This window comes from Xiphophorus maculatus, chromosome 19 (assembly GCF_002775205.1).
Source record: "Xiphophorus maculatus strain JP 163 A chromosome 19, X_maculatus-5.0-male, whole genome shotgun sequence".
Taxonomy (NCBI): domain Eukaryota; kingdom Metazoa; phylum Chordata; class Actinopteri; order Cyprinodontiformes; family Poeciliidae; genus Xiphophorus; species Xiphophorus maculatus.
In genome coordinates, this window is record NC_036461.1 from 1,853,136 (window position 1) to 1,868,980 (window position 15,845).

The window sequence follows — 15,845 nt, forward strand, 5'->3', positions numbered from 1 at the left end:
ATTTTTTATTTAAAAGCAGGAGCATTTGCTTTTGCCACTCTAGGATGGGAAGACTGCCCTCTACTGGGCAGTGGAGAAAGGAAACGCTGCCATGGTGAGGGACATCCTGCAGTGCAATCCTGACACGGAGAGCTGCACCAAGGTACGTGCATTATAAATAAAGTCCTACAGTTTAAAAATCACAATTTAGAAACTCAACTGAGCAACATTCTGGAGTAAAATTATGAGTTTACATTTTTTTATTGCACTATTATCTGCCTTGATGTTTACTGGAGTCTGAATGTCTCCTGCTTTAATAAAGTCATAATGACTGATGTATGACTTACTCCGCTGTAGTTGACCTTTAATTTGGAATAAAATGTGAGACGTGATGTCAGGGCAAAAGTAACTCCAGAAAGAGCAAAGACGTATAGTTACTCTATACTCATAGTTACACTAGACGTAGCTATACGTCTTTCCTCTTTCTGGAGTTTAAACAATCCAATTCCCCCAACAAACTGTATACTGTAGATGAATAAATTCCCTTTCCTCCAGAAGCTGAAACCCATTAAGTATAAACTGCATGTTCTGTTTGTCTTCCAGGACGGAGAGACGCCGCTTGTTAAAGCCACTAAAATGAGGAGCATAGATGTCGTGGAGCTGCTCCTGGATAAAGGAGCCAAAGTGTCTGCAGTGGACCGGGTACGGCTCTGCAAACCCTGAACCATCGCCGCTCTTTCTGCTCAGCTGTAAGCATGTTTTCTTTTAGAAAGGGGACACTGCCCTGCACATTGCGATCCGCGGGCGCAGCCGAAAGCTGGCCGAGCTGCTGCTCAGGAACCCAAAAGATGGCCGCCTCCTGTACCGGCCCAACAAAGCTGGAGAGACGCCGTACAACATCGACTGCACCCACCAGAAAAGCATCCTGACGCAGATATTTGGAGCCAGTATGAGCCGCATCTCCAGATTCAGTGCTGCTGTTTGGAAACTTCATCGTTTGTTTGCTCAGAGGCTCTTTGTCTTTTCACAGAGCACCTTTCCCCAACGGAGACAGACGGCGACATGCTGGGTTACGACCTGTACAGCAGCGCTCTGGCGGACATCCTCAGTGAGCCCACCATGCAGCCGCCCATCTGTGTTGGTCTGTACGCTCAGTGGGGCAGCGGCAAGTCCTTCCTCCTCAAAAAGCTGGAGGGTGAGTAAAGGAAGTGACTTTTTCTACCATTTCTCTCAACAGACATGCAGGGCTGCAACTAGCGATTATTTAGTTACAGATTAATCGATTATTCTGATGATTAATCGATTAATCTGATTAAAAAATGGGCTCATTCTGCAGATTTCTCATATAACCTCTTTAAACTTTTTTGTTGATGATTAGTTCAGTATCAATTAAGCGATTGATAACGATTAATCATTTCAACCCTAGAGATTTTAACTCGTTTTGTGTTTTTTTTCTCTCCTTGTGTTCAACAGATGAGATGAAGACCTTTGCAGGGCAGCAGATCGAACCGCTGTTCCAGTTCTCCTGGCTGGTGGTTTTCCTCACGCTGCTCCTCTGCGGCTCAGTCGCCATCATTCTGGGTTTTACCGTCGACCCCAAGCTGGCCATCGCCGTCTCCCTCAGCCTCCTCGCTCTGCTCTACACCTTCTTTGGTGAGGAAACAACTGAGAGGAAAAATACCAATGCAGTTTCTTGAACTTGCTTCACAGCCACAAACTTTACTGTTTTTCATTTACTTTTATATAAAAGGTCAACATAAAGTAGTTCAGAATTGGGAAAAACGACACAAATAAAGGTGGGACAACCATAAGCAGTTCGCCCCACAAATCTGTCCTTTTAACGTTTACTGAAAAATAAAATTAGATTTTGTGAAAAAGAAAAACCAACTAAAACTGCAACGAGTGTTCACAAAACTAACTGAATTAATAGAGAAAATGTGGCTAGTCTTTGTTTGTGTGTATGAAATCTAGTTTCTTTTGCTGTGTTTTGGATTATTTTGAATATAACTGAATTTTAGAAAAGAGTGAGTGTCTTTAAGTTTAATGCGATAAAATATGTATAAAAAAATGAGATATCGGTTCTTTTTGCTTTTTTCTTTGTTGTGTTTGGGATTATGTCTTGTATTCAGAGGGTTGAATACAAGACCCAGCCCTTAGTTTGCTAAGTTGGGCTTGGAACCCGCTAAAACGGCTTGCTGTTCTAGTTTAGTTTTAAATTCGGAAATTTAATGATGAATAATTAAAATTTTTCCCCTGAAAATTTACAACTTTATGACAGAAAACGTTTTCTCTATTAAATTAATCTACATTAACACAAATATGAACCACATTTGTAAGAATGGAAAAATAAAATAATGTTGCTAACTAACATTTTGTGTTATTTGATCTTAATAAAGTCTTATTACCAATGGTCACTAGAGGGGGCTGTAAGCCTGGTGATAGCAGCTTCTAGTTTTTCCTAACTTTTACAACATAAAGCATATTTTCAACATGTTTGTGTATTTATTCATGCTGGCCTTATTTGTGTCTTTTGTTCAGTGTTGGTGTACTTTGGGAGCCGGCGTGAGAAGGAGAGCTGGCACTGGGCCTGGGTCATCAGCGCCCGTCTGGCCCGTCAGATCGGCTACATGGAGCTGCTGCTCAAGCTGATGTTTGTGAACCCGCTGGATCTTCCAGAGCAAACCGCCAGAGCCCTGCCTGTCAGGTGATCGCCATGGAAACGCAGAGTCTCCGGAACATTCCGGATAGTTACGGAAAGATCTCTACATATTTAATTCCTCTGTCAAAGACAGTAAAAGGTTCAACTCTTGGGTTGGGAATAGGGAAGAGAATATTACTTTAGATATTTTAAATAAACAAAACGGTAGCAACAAATAAAATGATTTACGAAGGCTCTCTAAACCCAACTATCCTTCAAAAAATGAAGAAAATAACTTTTTATACTCAAGTTAACTACTAATTGATAACTAAATTAGTTTTACAATAATTTAGGTAATCAATTAATCTGATTAATCGTATCAACTTCTCAAACGCAGAGAATGTAATCTGTCCTTAAAAAATAATCTGGATTTTTGAGATGATAAATGTCTATGAATGCAATTAATTTCTGTCACACACAGAAAAAGATTCATCCTGTTTTTGCTAAATATTTGTTTATCTTCATTTTAAATCCTAAAAATAGAAAAAAAAAGGTGAATCTTTAAAACTAAAGATGCCTTGCTTCCTTTATGCTTTATTCTTGTCTTTGACAGGTTCTTGTTCACGGACTATAACCGCCTGTCCAGCGTCGGAGGGGAGACGTCTTTGGCTGAAATGATCGCCACGCTGTCGGACGCCTGCGAGGCGGAGTTCGGCTTCTTGGCCACCAGGTTGTTCCGGGTTTTCATGAACGATGAGATCAAAGGTAACATGGCTGCTTTAGCCGCCGCCGCTGAAAAGCTTCTACAGAGCAGTGGATGAATATTCTTAGAGCAAATATCAGATGGTTTTGAAATCTTATATTTAAATTTCTCCACAACATATCAAAAAGGTCAGTGTAGAAGGTGATGCTGTGATACTGAGACTCCAGTAGCAGTCAGTCTCACATCATATCTGAAGATGCCTCTGACTGAAGGCTGTTGCTGTAATTACTGTGATGAAGTGCTAACATTTAGGGCTGCTGTAAACAATTATTTTAGTAATCGATCAGTTATTCTGATAATTAATCAAGTAATGGAATAAAATTTCTCCCATTGTGTGGTAGTTATTTTAGCTAGTAAAATAAACATATGAAAGAAAAAATCCTAATGTCCTTTTTTAAGCAAGAAAACATTTTATTGCTTAAAATGCAGTACGATTCAAAAATCGTTTTCAAAAACCTCTTTTTTTCAGATGAGAAATAAAACCTTTCACAATTCACAAACTTACATTTTTTCACTTCATTTTCACTTTCAAGTTTGACTGATAAAAAAAGAAACTTATAAAATAAATATTTCTAATCTTTGCTTTATTATCAGCAAAGTCAATTGACTGCTGAATTAAGGGTGACGTATTTATAGGTAACAGAGTAAATGGGGCTGAGCGCAGTCTTCAGACTTTTATTTGTATAGAATAATAAAAGAAAACATTTTAAATACTTCAAATTCAGATCATAAGCATCTAAAACTTGCTGAAATCCTTCCCTCTTCTTCCCAGTTATGCACCATTTTGTGTTTGGTCTGTGACATAAAACTAAACAAACGCAGAATAGTTGTTGTAAAGTGGTAAATTTCCATCTGTCTCTAAAATCAGTGTTTGTGTTCCAAAACTTCAGGTCAGAAATGGAAGAAAACCTGCTGCCTTCCGTCCTTCGTGTTTGTTTCGCTGACGTGTGGATGCCTGATCACCGGTGTGGTGCTGCTATCCATCTTTAAGGTACATTAAGCAATAAAAAATAATTTAAAATACTGGAGTTTGGGGCTTTTTTAATGTGGTTATTGTTGTTTTTTTCATTAGGTGGACTCTGAAAACCTGACGGTAAACACAGTGCTGATAGCGATGGCCAGCGTGGTCGGACTGGCGTTGCTGCTCAACTTCCGGACCTGGTGGCAGGTGGCCGACTCCGTCCTCAACTCCCAGAGGAAGCGGCTGCATGGCGCCGCCAACAACTTACATAAGCTGAAAAGCGAAGGGTTTATGAAGGTGAAGAGATCAACTGAAGCAATTCAACCAGATATTTTTCAAGATAAAAATTAATTTTTGCGCTAAATTTTCCAGATGAATATTCTTAGTGTCAAATCATACATATTTGGACTCATAGAAATTATGTTTACTGATAACTTTTTAATTCTTAATGATGGCCACCACGGCTTTCTTGGCCAATTGGATTAATGTTTGGTTTCATATTTTGAACCATAAAAAGTCATATATATCTTCTTGATCTTGTGTTTTCTTTTCCTCATGGACAATTTTCAAAATGGCCGCCATGGCTGTATAGGAAATACAGTATATGGTTGCAGTTCAATCAACACTACTTATTGTCAGCTAACCAAAAAGTTAGCTTCACTAACCACTAATTTGCTAAACAAGAACCTTAGCTGCACTAACACACATAAGGAAGCTAATGCTAAACTGCTAAGCACAAAGAATTAGCAGAAGCTAACACTAAACCACTAATTAAATAAAAAACAGTGGAAGCTAGCGCTAAACAGCTAAACATATCTAAAAATTTGCGGAAGCTAACACTAAATATACCAAAAAATGTGTGTAAGGTAATGCTAAACAGCTAACCATATTAAAACATTACAGAAGCTAACCCTGCATGACTGCTGTCTTGAAAAACAGCAGTCATGCAGTAAGCCTTCAAGTTGTGATGTAGTGATGTGTCGGTCACGAACGATCCGGCTCTAACTCTTTGAAGTGAACGATTGGAACCGGCTCCACAATGGGAGCCGTTTTAGGATTATATTTGGGAGCCGGGTTTTTTCTACAGTATATCGCTGTCTCTCCGCCTCCCTGTCGTTGTGCTTGTGCTCTGCAAGTGCCAGAGCCGATAGTTTTTCCCCACATCGTTTTTTTTTGTCCTGTGGTGCCTCGCTGTCTCTCCCCTCCTTCTCCCTCTCCTTGCGCGTTTTGCTCTTCTGCCAGTGCTAGAGCGGAGAGTTTTTTCCCTCGGTCGGTCCACTGCCCTCATGTCAAGCGTGTGCTCCACATCTGACCAATCACACATAGTTTCAATTAATAATGTGGCGGGAAAACACTGAAAAAAAAGTTTATCTCCACTTTTTTTGTGGAAACAGCAGGCAATTGGCCAAGCTGTATAGCGTTCGTCGGCAGGTGTTTATGTACAGACACTCACTCAGCGGTCAAGAAGCACAGAAAGAAGGGGAGTCAGTGTGAGAACTGAATAGGTGAAAATAAATGAGTGACAGAAAACGGAGCAAGATTTGGACTCATTTTAATGCTACATCAAGCTCCAGGGCAGAGTGCAGACTGTGCAAAGTCAGCATTTCCTATCTGCAGGCTTGACAAACAACCTGCACAGCCACATGCGGACATCACACGCATCGGTATTGCTATAGCATTGTTATGCGGCATTTTTACTCATCATAAGTGCTTAACAATGTCAATAATGAAACAAAATATTATAAAATTAGGTTTAAGCTATTAATTAATTAATAATGTCAAAAATATATATGGGGAGCCGTTTGGGAGCCGAAAGAGCCGGCTCTCCACAGTAAGAAGAGCCATTAGAGCCGCATCTCGAAAAGGAGCCGAAAATCCCATCACTATTGTGATGGTTGTGTTCACACTTTAAAGATTTCACCAGTCAGAAGACCTGAACTGGAGCTGAATTGCTCTGAATTTGTTTTTCTCGTGTTTCTCACCAGGTCCTGAAGCACGAAGTGGAGATGATGTCCAAAATGGCCAAAACCATCGACGGCTTCACTCAGAACCAAACGCGCATGACGGTCATCATCGACGGGCTGGACTCTTGTGAACAGGACAAAGTTCTGCAGATGCTGGACACGGTGAGCAGCGTCCTCCTCTCTGCTGTCCAGGTCGTTTACTAACATGAGACCAAGTAGCTTAACCTCATTTTAAAGATCCATCACAAACAGAGGTTTATTTAAATGGTTTTTTATTGTTCTGGTGGTTTACAGCTAATAAATACTTCAATATTACATAAAAACAATAACACAGGATGAAGTTAGGTAATTCACTCATTAATATCCTGAAAAGAAGAGTGCTGTTGGAAAGTTGAGTCCAAGGAAAAACTTACCTCATCTGCCAAAAGTGCCAATTTGGGACAAGATTTTCACTCATAAATTATAATATTGTTAAATTTGGACATTTTTGTTACAACACAGTGGTGGTGAACAGGACCGCTAACATCTGATGACTTTTACTCTGAAACCTGTGTGCATTCATTCCATAAACTAGGCTAAATACAGATTGATAGCCAAACACTCTGGAGATTTTTAGCTTTTATTTTAATAACTCAAACATATGAGACCCTTTTTACAAAATGTTTTTGATCTACAATGATTTAACAATCCCATTTTTACAGAAAGTATAATACTGTTGTTAAAATTCTTTTTTTTTTTTGCTTAACTCCCAGAGCTCAATTGAAAAATGTAGTAAATTTTACATCTAGTTGCATGAAATGCTGAGATCAACATTTCTGGGTTTAAAAGTTGAAAATTTTAATGTTTTTTCTGAGCTTTTTGGAGATCGTACTGTACTCTAAAATAAAAAAAACAAGGAACAGGTTATTGGTGGAATTTCACTCCTTTCTTCCCTCAGCGGCCGTCGTAGAAACCATGTCGGTGCGTTTCAGCTGCAGACGTCATGCGGCGTGTTTACGGTGAAAATCGCAGCTTTAGCAGCTTTAGGTGCAGAGATTCTCCGCCCTCGGGTTGAGCCTGAGGTTGCTGGTCAGAGTTTAACAAATCATGAATGCATGGAGCTGAAATTGAAGTCCTGTGACTCCCAGACAATGTTCTTTAGTGAGCAGGAAGGAAATCCCCGGCCTCACGCGCTGCAGACAGGCGGCTCTCACAGGAGTCATTAGCTTTACGGGCCACAGCTGACTGCTGCCTCCAGCTGTTTGCTGCTGCCTGATTACATGCATCCTTCTTTTTAATGTTAAAGTTTTAGGTGCATAAGCTGCTTGAAGTCCTTGAAAATGTTTGATTAAGGCTTAGTTATTCTGTCAGTTAATCAGTTTAATCGGCTAAAATATTTGAGACGTTCTTTTTATTTATAAATAAGACACAGGCGTTGAAACTAAGTGAACAAACAGAAACAAAATGAAATGTGAGAAAAAAAAGTGTAGTTCTTTAGGTATTTGTAGTACGGAGTGTGTCAGAAAAATATTTTATTGATCTTTTTATTTTTTACTTTAGGTGCGAGTTCTCTTCTCAAAGGGTCCGTTCATCTCCATCTTCGCCAGCGACCCTCACATCATCATCAAAGCCATCAACCAGAACCTGAACAGCGTCCTGAGAGACTCCAACATCAACGGCCACGACTACATGAGGAACATCGTCCACCTGCCGGTCTTCCTCAACAGCAGAGGCCTCAGCCGCGCCAAGAAGCTCTGCATGGCCACGCCCACCAACGGGGAGGCCGACGGTACGCCGCAGCAGCTAACAGCTGGTAGCTGCTGGTAGCAGCTACCAGCAACTAGCAAGTTATTTCTGCAGATTAATGCAGGTTTCTTTTCCTTTAGGGTGTCATGACGACATGGACAGAAGGATGTCTCTGATCAGCCTGGCCCAAGATCAAGTCAAGGTTGGCAGCAAGACTACTCTAAACCGAAGGGTAACACACGCACACAGTCGTGTTTTCATATCTTGTGGGGATTTTACATTGACCTCCATTCATTTTCTTCATCCTAACCCTTACTCTAACCGTCACATACCTTACCCTAGCCAAAAGTCAGTTCACACATTGGCCCTAAACCTGACCCCTGACCCAAAAGTAGAATTTCCCCTCATGGAGACCAAGAAAATGTCCCAACAAGTAGCTGTGGTCCCCACAACCCCACATTGTAGACAGAAATGGGTCCCCACAAGGATATAAAAACCTGGCTCACACACGGCTACAAGGCCTATTTGTTAAATTATACTAAATAATAAAAAAAGAACACAAAGCTATTTGAAGTGAACTCTTGATTGTGTCCAGGCTCAGGAGGAGTTGAAGTGACATTTGCTTCCTTTTAATTGTTAAAGTTGACCTATTATGCTTCCTGAACATTTTAAGAAGGGTCAATGTCTATACAAAACATGCTCATTTATTTTTTCTGCACAAAATCATTCTTAGATAAAGAGATTTTAGTCAGAATTAAATGTTTTAGGGTGTCTTGAAGACTAAATAAGCTGCTGCTGGCTCCACCCCGATCCCATCTAGTCTGACGGAGCTTAACTAGATAAGCAAAGCTGATAACATTCCCTCAAAGATCCACAGCTGTAACTGGCGATGGTGGGAGGCATAATTACACACCACACTTTTAAGATTTGTGTTGCTAAAAAAGTTATGAAAACCACGACTTTGTGTGAAGTTAACCCCTTAAGTACTATTAAAATACCTTAATGCTTTTTCAAACTGCTCTTGGTTTTATCGAACGTATTGATATAAAAATGACTGTAATTGTTTTTGCCTCTTTCCTCTTATTTTGATCTGAAATCACTGGATACGGTCAGGAAATGCAGCTTTATCTGCTCCGTTTTCTGCCTGAGGCGGCGAGTAGTGAATGCGTGGCTGGCCGTAGGACAGAGGGGACAACATGGACGAGGCACTCGGTGTGCGGCCAGGGCTCCTGGTGTAATTGATGTAATGGCTGTTTATCCTTCCTGCTGTGTTGCCACAGCCTAATGACATGGCCTAGCAGCGGTGGGTCCCTGTGACAAAACACTGGCACCAGGTCTGCTGGCAGGAGGTTAAGTGACTCTGCTGCTTTAGCTGATGCTGTCCTCCCTCCTGTGAGCCTTCCTCCCCCATCCTCACTGCTTCCCCTGTTTGTTTGGTAGTTACCTAGAACATCGTCACTATTGGCTCCTTGTCTCAGTGTAGAAATCAGCATCTTAGCAGGAGGAAGCCTTTACTTCAAGTGGAGATTAGCAAGTAAAAAATGAAACTTATTCACTTATTGCAGGTATTCCACTTGTAGATAACATTACTTTGTATTATATTTATTACAAAATGCACTGGTAGCAACTGTTAGCTAAAACAGTTAGTTTTAGCTACTAACTGTAGTTAAAACGTTAGTTGTGCTAACTCTAAAGTGCTATACCAACATGGCATTTAGTGGAAGCTAATGCCAAGCCACTATGAAAACACAGTATTTAGTGGAGAGAACTTGAACTAGATGGAGAACTATTATACCAACATGGTATTAGCAGAAGCTAATGCTAACGCACTCACTTCAACAATGTTGATGTCCACCATGTGTCAGTTATGTAACATTTGTTATATCCCCCATAAAGGGCCGAATTTCATCCATCAGCACATTTTGCACTTAAACTCAAACTGTTTACGGCACAGTGATGCATTCTGGGTACAGAATAAACATAAATTGCTGCACAGCATCAAGTGTGCATCAAACTTATCGAACTTTATTCCACTGAAAGTTCACAAAACAGCAAAGTAGATTAGCGCTTTAGGATTTATCCAGGAAAAGTTAATTTAGGGGAAGCTAAAATGCTAAAGTGGAAAGCTAAAAATTAGCTCTTCCATTAGCAGAATAGTGGAAATGTGCACTGCACATTTTCTGTGTGCAAACCTGCTGTTTCTTCTTTTCAAATCACAAAAATAAGTAAACCTGTTCCGCGTACCGAGGCACACGCTGCCGCCTGTACGTGTAGCCATTCCCAGCTCTGACCTAGCGGTGGCCATATGCTGCGCTGCTCTGAGAAAGAGGTCATGGGACTGGTGTTAGAACTTCAAAGTGAACCAAAAGGCTGGCATTGGCTCCGGACCACGACAGCTGTCTGGTTTCAACACAGATGTCTTCTGTGGATCTGTGTCAAGAGCAAGCCTGTGTGTCGTGACTCTTCTCCAGTGGTCAGTGGTTCGTAAATTAATGGATAAATCTTTATTGTACCAACTGGGAGACTCTGTTCAAACCTATTTTTGCTGGGTTAGCATCGCAGGTTTTGTTAGAAGCTGCCATCTTCACAGTTTCTCTACAGCATTTTGTGTTTGACTAAAATTTTAACTGGTTTGATGATTTGAAACACTAGCGTCTGTTTCTAGACACACTTTATCTTAGAGAACATGTATGGAATGTTTCCAGTCCCTCAGCATCATAATGCCACCACCTTGCTTGGTAGTTGACCCCCTCCTAACATTCTTCTTTGTACCCAGATAGTTTAATCTTTGCCCTGCCTGATCATATAATGTCTCAGTAGGAGGCAGATGTTGTCAGTTTTGAAAAGTCTAATCCAATTTGCTTCCATGTGAGGGGATCATGTTTGGGTCAGATGGTTGAAATCTGGACGCCACTTGGTTTTCCAGCTGGAAAATGATCCCAAACAAACTGGTTTTGGAGGAGATCAACTGGACTGACTTCAGGTTTTGTGTTTGAACCATTTCATGTTTGGTAATTATTCCCTTTGGTTTGGATGCAGGGCAGCTAGAAGGATTTACACTCTTACTTTTTTACTTACAACGGTTATAGTGCGTAACCGTGGCAACAAGGTGTCGTTTTTACAGCTGCCTGGCGTTTGGAGAGCTCAATAATAGCTGAACCTTGACCTAGAGGAGCTGAAAAGGAGGTTGGAGAGCAGCACCAAAGAGCAGACTGGTCATAATGGGGTTGTATCCCCTACTCCAACATCTCCCGGGCTTTCTAACCATAGACAGGTTTTCATAGAGTAACTAATCTAAAAGTGTTGGTAACAGTTTTGTTCTGACCACACCCTCTCCGCTCATTGCCGCATGTGACCATCTGACCATCAGTCTCTTGACTCCGTCCATTTTGGTTGAACTTTTTAAAATGTAGTTATTCTTTCACAGGATTTTAGTTACACTTTAAAAAGGAGCGGCTAAAGCAAATGTTAGCAGCGCTTGCTAGCAACTTATGTTGTTATCCAGGACATGTTTCTGTGGAATATTGTCTCTTTACGTTGATGTTTAGCTGTTAGCATGTCATGCTGTCACACAGCAGCATTCTTCAGTCAGAGGCCTCTTCGGAAGTGTTGCGGGACTGACTGCTAGTGGTGATTCTTCCTCCCCACAGCATCACTGTCCACAATTGTTTTAAGATAATTGGACAATATTTAATAGATTAAAATAAATAACGCATTTTTAATTGAATTTTATCTGAGAAACGATTAGTCTGGGTTTGTTCTGGAAATACTTTTTGAATCGGAAACGCATCATTCTGTTGCGGTTTGGTCCAGGACACGTACCGGCGGCGGCAGATGCAGAGGACCATCACCAGGCAGATTTCGTTCGACCTGACCAAGCTGCTGTTGACGGAGGACTGGTTCTGTGACATCAGCCCCCAGACCATGAGGCGGCTGCTCAACATCGTCTCCATCACAGGTCAGGCAGCAGAAACGAGCAACTCTCTGTCATCTTAGTTTATTTATTGACACTCACAACTCAGATTCCATAAAATATATATTTTATAACTATTTGATATGACAGAGTATTAGGAGCCATGGTAAGAAAATTTAAGAAAGAAAATTACAAGAATGAAGTCAAAAATAATATCAGAATAAAGTTGTTAGTAAAATAAAGTCATAATATTATGATTACAATAATGTTTTTATTTATTTTATTATTACTATCATTATTACTACTACTACTACTATTATTATTAGTAATCCAGTAATATTACTGTTATTTTAGTAATATTACAACTTTATCCTGATATTACTTAAACTTTATTTTTGTAATATTTTGACCTTATACTCATAATAATTTCGACTTTATAATCTCTGATCTCTGGCTGCGATATTTTTAACTTCACAAGCTGAAAAGTTTGGGAAACCCTAAGCTAACGGAAAGGATGCAAAACAAAAAAGTCTTCACAGCGATGGCGTGGAAATCAAACTCATCCTTCAAAAAGCAGCTAACTGATGCTAGCGCTACTGGAACATATAAATATTAGTGATCTAAAGACAGGAAGTTGTAATATTCAGCTCAAAAGGCATCGATCTGAAGTTTATCTGCTTTGCAAAAACCAAAACCGCAAAAAGTAAATGTTAAAGATTAGATTAAATTCATAGCAGAGTGAACGGTGACCTTTTGACCCGATGTGGACAGGTCGCCTGCTGCGCGCCCATCAGATCATCTTTAACTGGGACCGGCTGGCATCGTGGATCCACCTGACGGAGGAATGGCCGTACAGAACATCGTGGATCATCCTGTTCCTGGAGGAGGCCGAGGGCGTGTCGGATCAGGTCACACTCAAGACCATCTATGAGAGGTAATTCAAACGGCTCGGTTTTACAGTACAGCTGAAAAATACTACATCTTATCAGGCGGTGGGAAATTTTATTGAAGTTAATTACAAGATTTGTATTTAAAAATGATTCGGTTCGGGGCGTGCTGTGGTGGCGCAGGGGGTTAGCACGCCCCACATTTGGAGGCCTTGGTCCTCGAAGCAGACGTCGCGGGTTCGACTCCCGGTCCTGACGACCTTTACCGCATGTCTTCCCCCCTCTCCTCACCCTCCTTCCTGTCTGCCTACTGTACAAAAAAATACAAGCCACTAGCGCCGCAAAAAAAAAAAAATGATTCGGTTCAATTCAGAACCATTTTTTGCTGCAAAATGATGAAATAAATAACCATATAAACTCAACAAAAACAATTTTTATTGTTTTTAATCTGTTTAAATCGTAATATAAAGATTTCTCTTAATTTTATGACTTTATTCTTGTGATATTACAACTTCATTGTTGTATTGTTGCAACTTTATTAAAATTTTTAATCAAGTTCATTTCAGTGTCTGTTATTAATTAATTATGTTTTAATCAAAAATAGTATATCGACAAAATAAGCAACATTTTCAATTCAAATAACCTTTTTGATACTCGATCATTAAATAAATATGAGCTCAAGAGCAAATATGTTTATTGTCTTTAATTTTTTAATTGATGTCATTAAACCATCAGATTGATACAAAGTTAATCTTTCCAGAGTTTCAGGAACTCCTGATCATGAACTGTAGATCCTAGCATTAGCTGCTACATGGTTAGCACTGAGATGCTATTTTAGGCTAGCACAGCTTCACAGATAGGCTAACTCCTTTTAGCACAACTTGAACACAACAATAGTTTTTTCCAGCATCTAGTCAAATCGATTAGAAGCAGAAATTAAACCCCAGTGGGAAGAAAGAAGCGGCTTTATTGCTGTTGTTTAAAGATTTGCGTAAAATTTACAGGCGTACCAGAAACGCAACACAAAAGTTCCAGCTTGAGACTGCATGTAAAACAATTAGAACAAAAAAAAGGAATTAATTGCCACAAATTCAAGTGTTTATGAGATAGATCAGAGCAGGAGTATATGTTAACAGTATAACATGATTTAAAGCTAAAAAAGTACATTTTAAACAATACTGCCCCATTAAGGTCATGAGTGCTTGAAGTGGGAGGAGATTAATGGATGGTGTTTATTTTCTTTTGTGTCTTAAAAATATAAAATCTAAAAAAGTGAGGCGATTTTTTTTATTTTCAGTAAGAAAATGAGCAGATTAGATTTTTTTTAATTGATTTTTTTTTTATATTTAAACTCCAATGAAAAACATTTGAGTTTGTGGCTGAAATGTAAAACTTTCCGAGTTTTTTCTGCTTCTTTTTTTATTTTTCCTCTATTGCTGAATTCCACCAGTAATCCAGTAAATTTAGTGTGAATTTATATTTTCAGTTTTGATCCAGTTTGATTTCTTGTTGGTGAATGCAACCAGCAGGTGGCAGTAGTGGACTTTGTTTTCACTCCTGCATCATCGCTGTGCCTTTAGTCAGAAGGTCTCTGCTAATTGGCAGCTTCTGTAATTGATCACATCGTTTAATATTTAAGGAATGTGGAGGAATAACTCTGCGCACATGCTCAGTTCGACTTCCTGTTCCTGTGAGGTCAGTCGGGCTTTTTTAGGCCGGCCGGCTGCGGACGGGTTGAGCCTGAGTCTCTGGGTTTAGGAGCTGCTGTGCATCAATCTCTGGCCTTTAAAGGTCGCACTCTGTCACAATACACTAGCGCCCACGACTCCTGCGGCGGGGATGTGTCACAGACCGTTACTGTCAGCGCCGCTCCAACCCCCGCCTCCAACCAGCGCCACAGCCTCATTAGAAATGAGTTTCATCCACAGAAACACAGATTTCACATTCAACTCTGGAAAATCTGAATCTGAGCGAGATTTGTAGCTGCAGCGGCGCTCTTTCCGTGCAACAACAATCCGGTTTGTGTTTTTCTCCCTCTGTTCGGCTGTGGAAGGAGCTGACTTAATGATGATGACAGGAAATCTCAAACAGGCTAAACACAACGCCTTGTCTGCTGGCTTTATCTCCAGCAGCGATCTTCCGCTGATGAGACTCAGGCTTCTGTCCGAGGAGCTTTTTATGTTTCTTCCTCTTTGTGCTCACACTCTGGATCACTTTCAGTCACTTTTCTCCTCTTCCTGTCGCCAAATTACATCTAGACAAATTCATTGCTGTAATTTTGTTTTAAAATGCTTGTTTTGTGTCTTGAGTGTAATGTTTTCACTGTTTCTAGCAGCAGCAGCCCCCTGAGCACTACTAAGTGACTATATTAGTGGTGAAGTGAACGCGGGGGTGAGTCAGCCCCCTTATAGGTCAACTGTCGCCCTGCATCTCAGTCACAAGGCAACACGCTCCTCTCTCCTTCTTCCAGATCTTACTGCTCAACTGCACCCACATTACAAGAAACATTTTTCACTTCTCATCATCTTAAAACGGATAAATGACTACTTTATGACCAAAAAAACAACCGGTTTGATCATTTTGTGAGTTTCTTCAGCTGTTTTTTAATGTCATCCATCCAGAAACATTTTTCCACCAGGATTTCTGACCACACAAGGCAATAAGAGCACAGAGCAAAATCCCATCCTGGGAGCAGGTCCGCACAGCCTCCCTAATCTGATGGAGAATGTGTAATCTGTTATTAACCTGAGCGATTTCTCTCAGTAATGGTATGACTGTTGGAAACTGTCCAGAGAAACGGGAGGCAGCGAAGGGAAACGGCTTCTGCCCGTCTGGAAAAACGCTTAAATTATTTTAAACAGGCAATATTATGTGTTTTCCTGGCACAAAATAACATTTTATAGAATAAAATTTTTTATAAAAATGCTACATTTATCAAATACGGCTTAGAAGTTTGACTTCCTGATTTAATGCCTTAAAATGGGCCTCTGTGTCTTTAAGAAGCTCTTGCTCTTT

At 40.3% G+C, this 15,845-nt stretch overlaps 1 protein-coding gene across 5 annotated transcripts in view; it reads left to right on the plus strand.

The window, feature by feature from the left end:
• The window catches only part of LOC102221788 (kinase D-interacting substrate of 220 kDa-like), a 64,239-nt gene that overhangs the window by 12,134 nt on the left and 36,260 nt on the right, over nucleotides 1-15,845 (plus strand). For 4 of the 5 annotated variants that reach the window (XM_023352254.1, XM_023352258.1, XM_023352257.1 and 1 more), the window contains exons 10-23: nucleotides 44-142; nucleotides 583-681; nucleotides 749-926; nucleotides 1,010-1,174; nucleotides 1,453-1,632; nucleotides 2,518-2,683; nucleotides 3,231-3,382; nucleotides 4,271-4,371; nucleotides 4,453-4,638; nucleotides 6,327-6,467; nucleotides 7,845-8,073; nucleotides 8,171-8,262; nucleotides 11,844-11,988; nucleotides 12,715-12,877. In XM_023352254.1, coding sequence (XP_023208022.1) covers nucleotides 44-142; nucleotides 583-681; nucleotides 749-926; nucleotides 1,010-1,174; nucleotides 1,453-1,632; nucleotides 2,518-2,683; nucleotides 3,231-3,382; nucleotides 4,271-4,371; nucleotides 4,453-4,638; nucleotides 6,327-6,467; nucleotides 7,845-8,073; nucleotides 8,171-8,262; nucleotides 11,844-11,988; nucleotides 12,715-12,877 — 2,096 coding nt within the window. The remainder of the gene's footprint in view (nucleotides 1-43; nucleotides 143-582; nucleotides 682-748; nucleotides 927-1,009; nucleotides 1,175-1,452; nucleotides 1,633-2,517; nucleotides 2,684-3,230; nucleotides 3,383-4,270; nucleotides 4,372-4,452; nucleotides 4,639-6,326; nucleotides 6,468-7,844; nucleotides 8,074-8,170; nucleotides 8,263-11,843; nucleotides 11,989-12,714; nucleotides 12,878-15,845) is intronic. The other variant, XM_023352256.1, reaches the window with a different exon arrangement.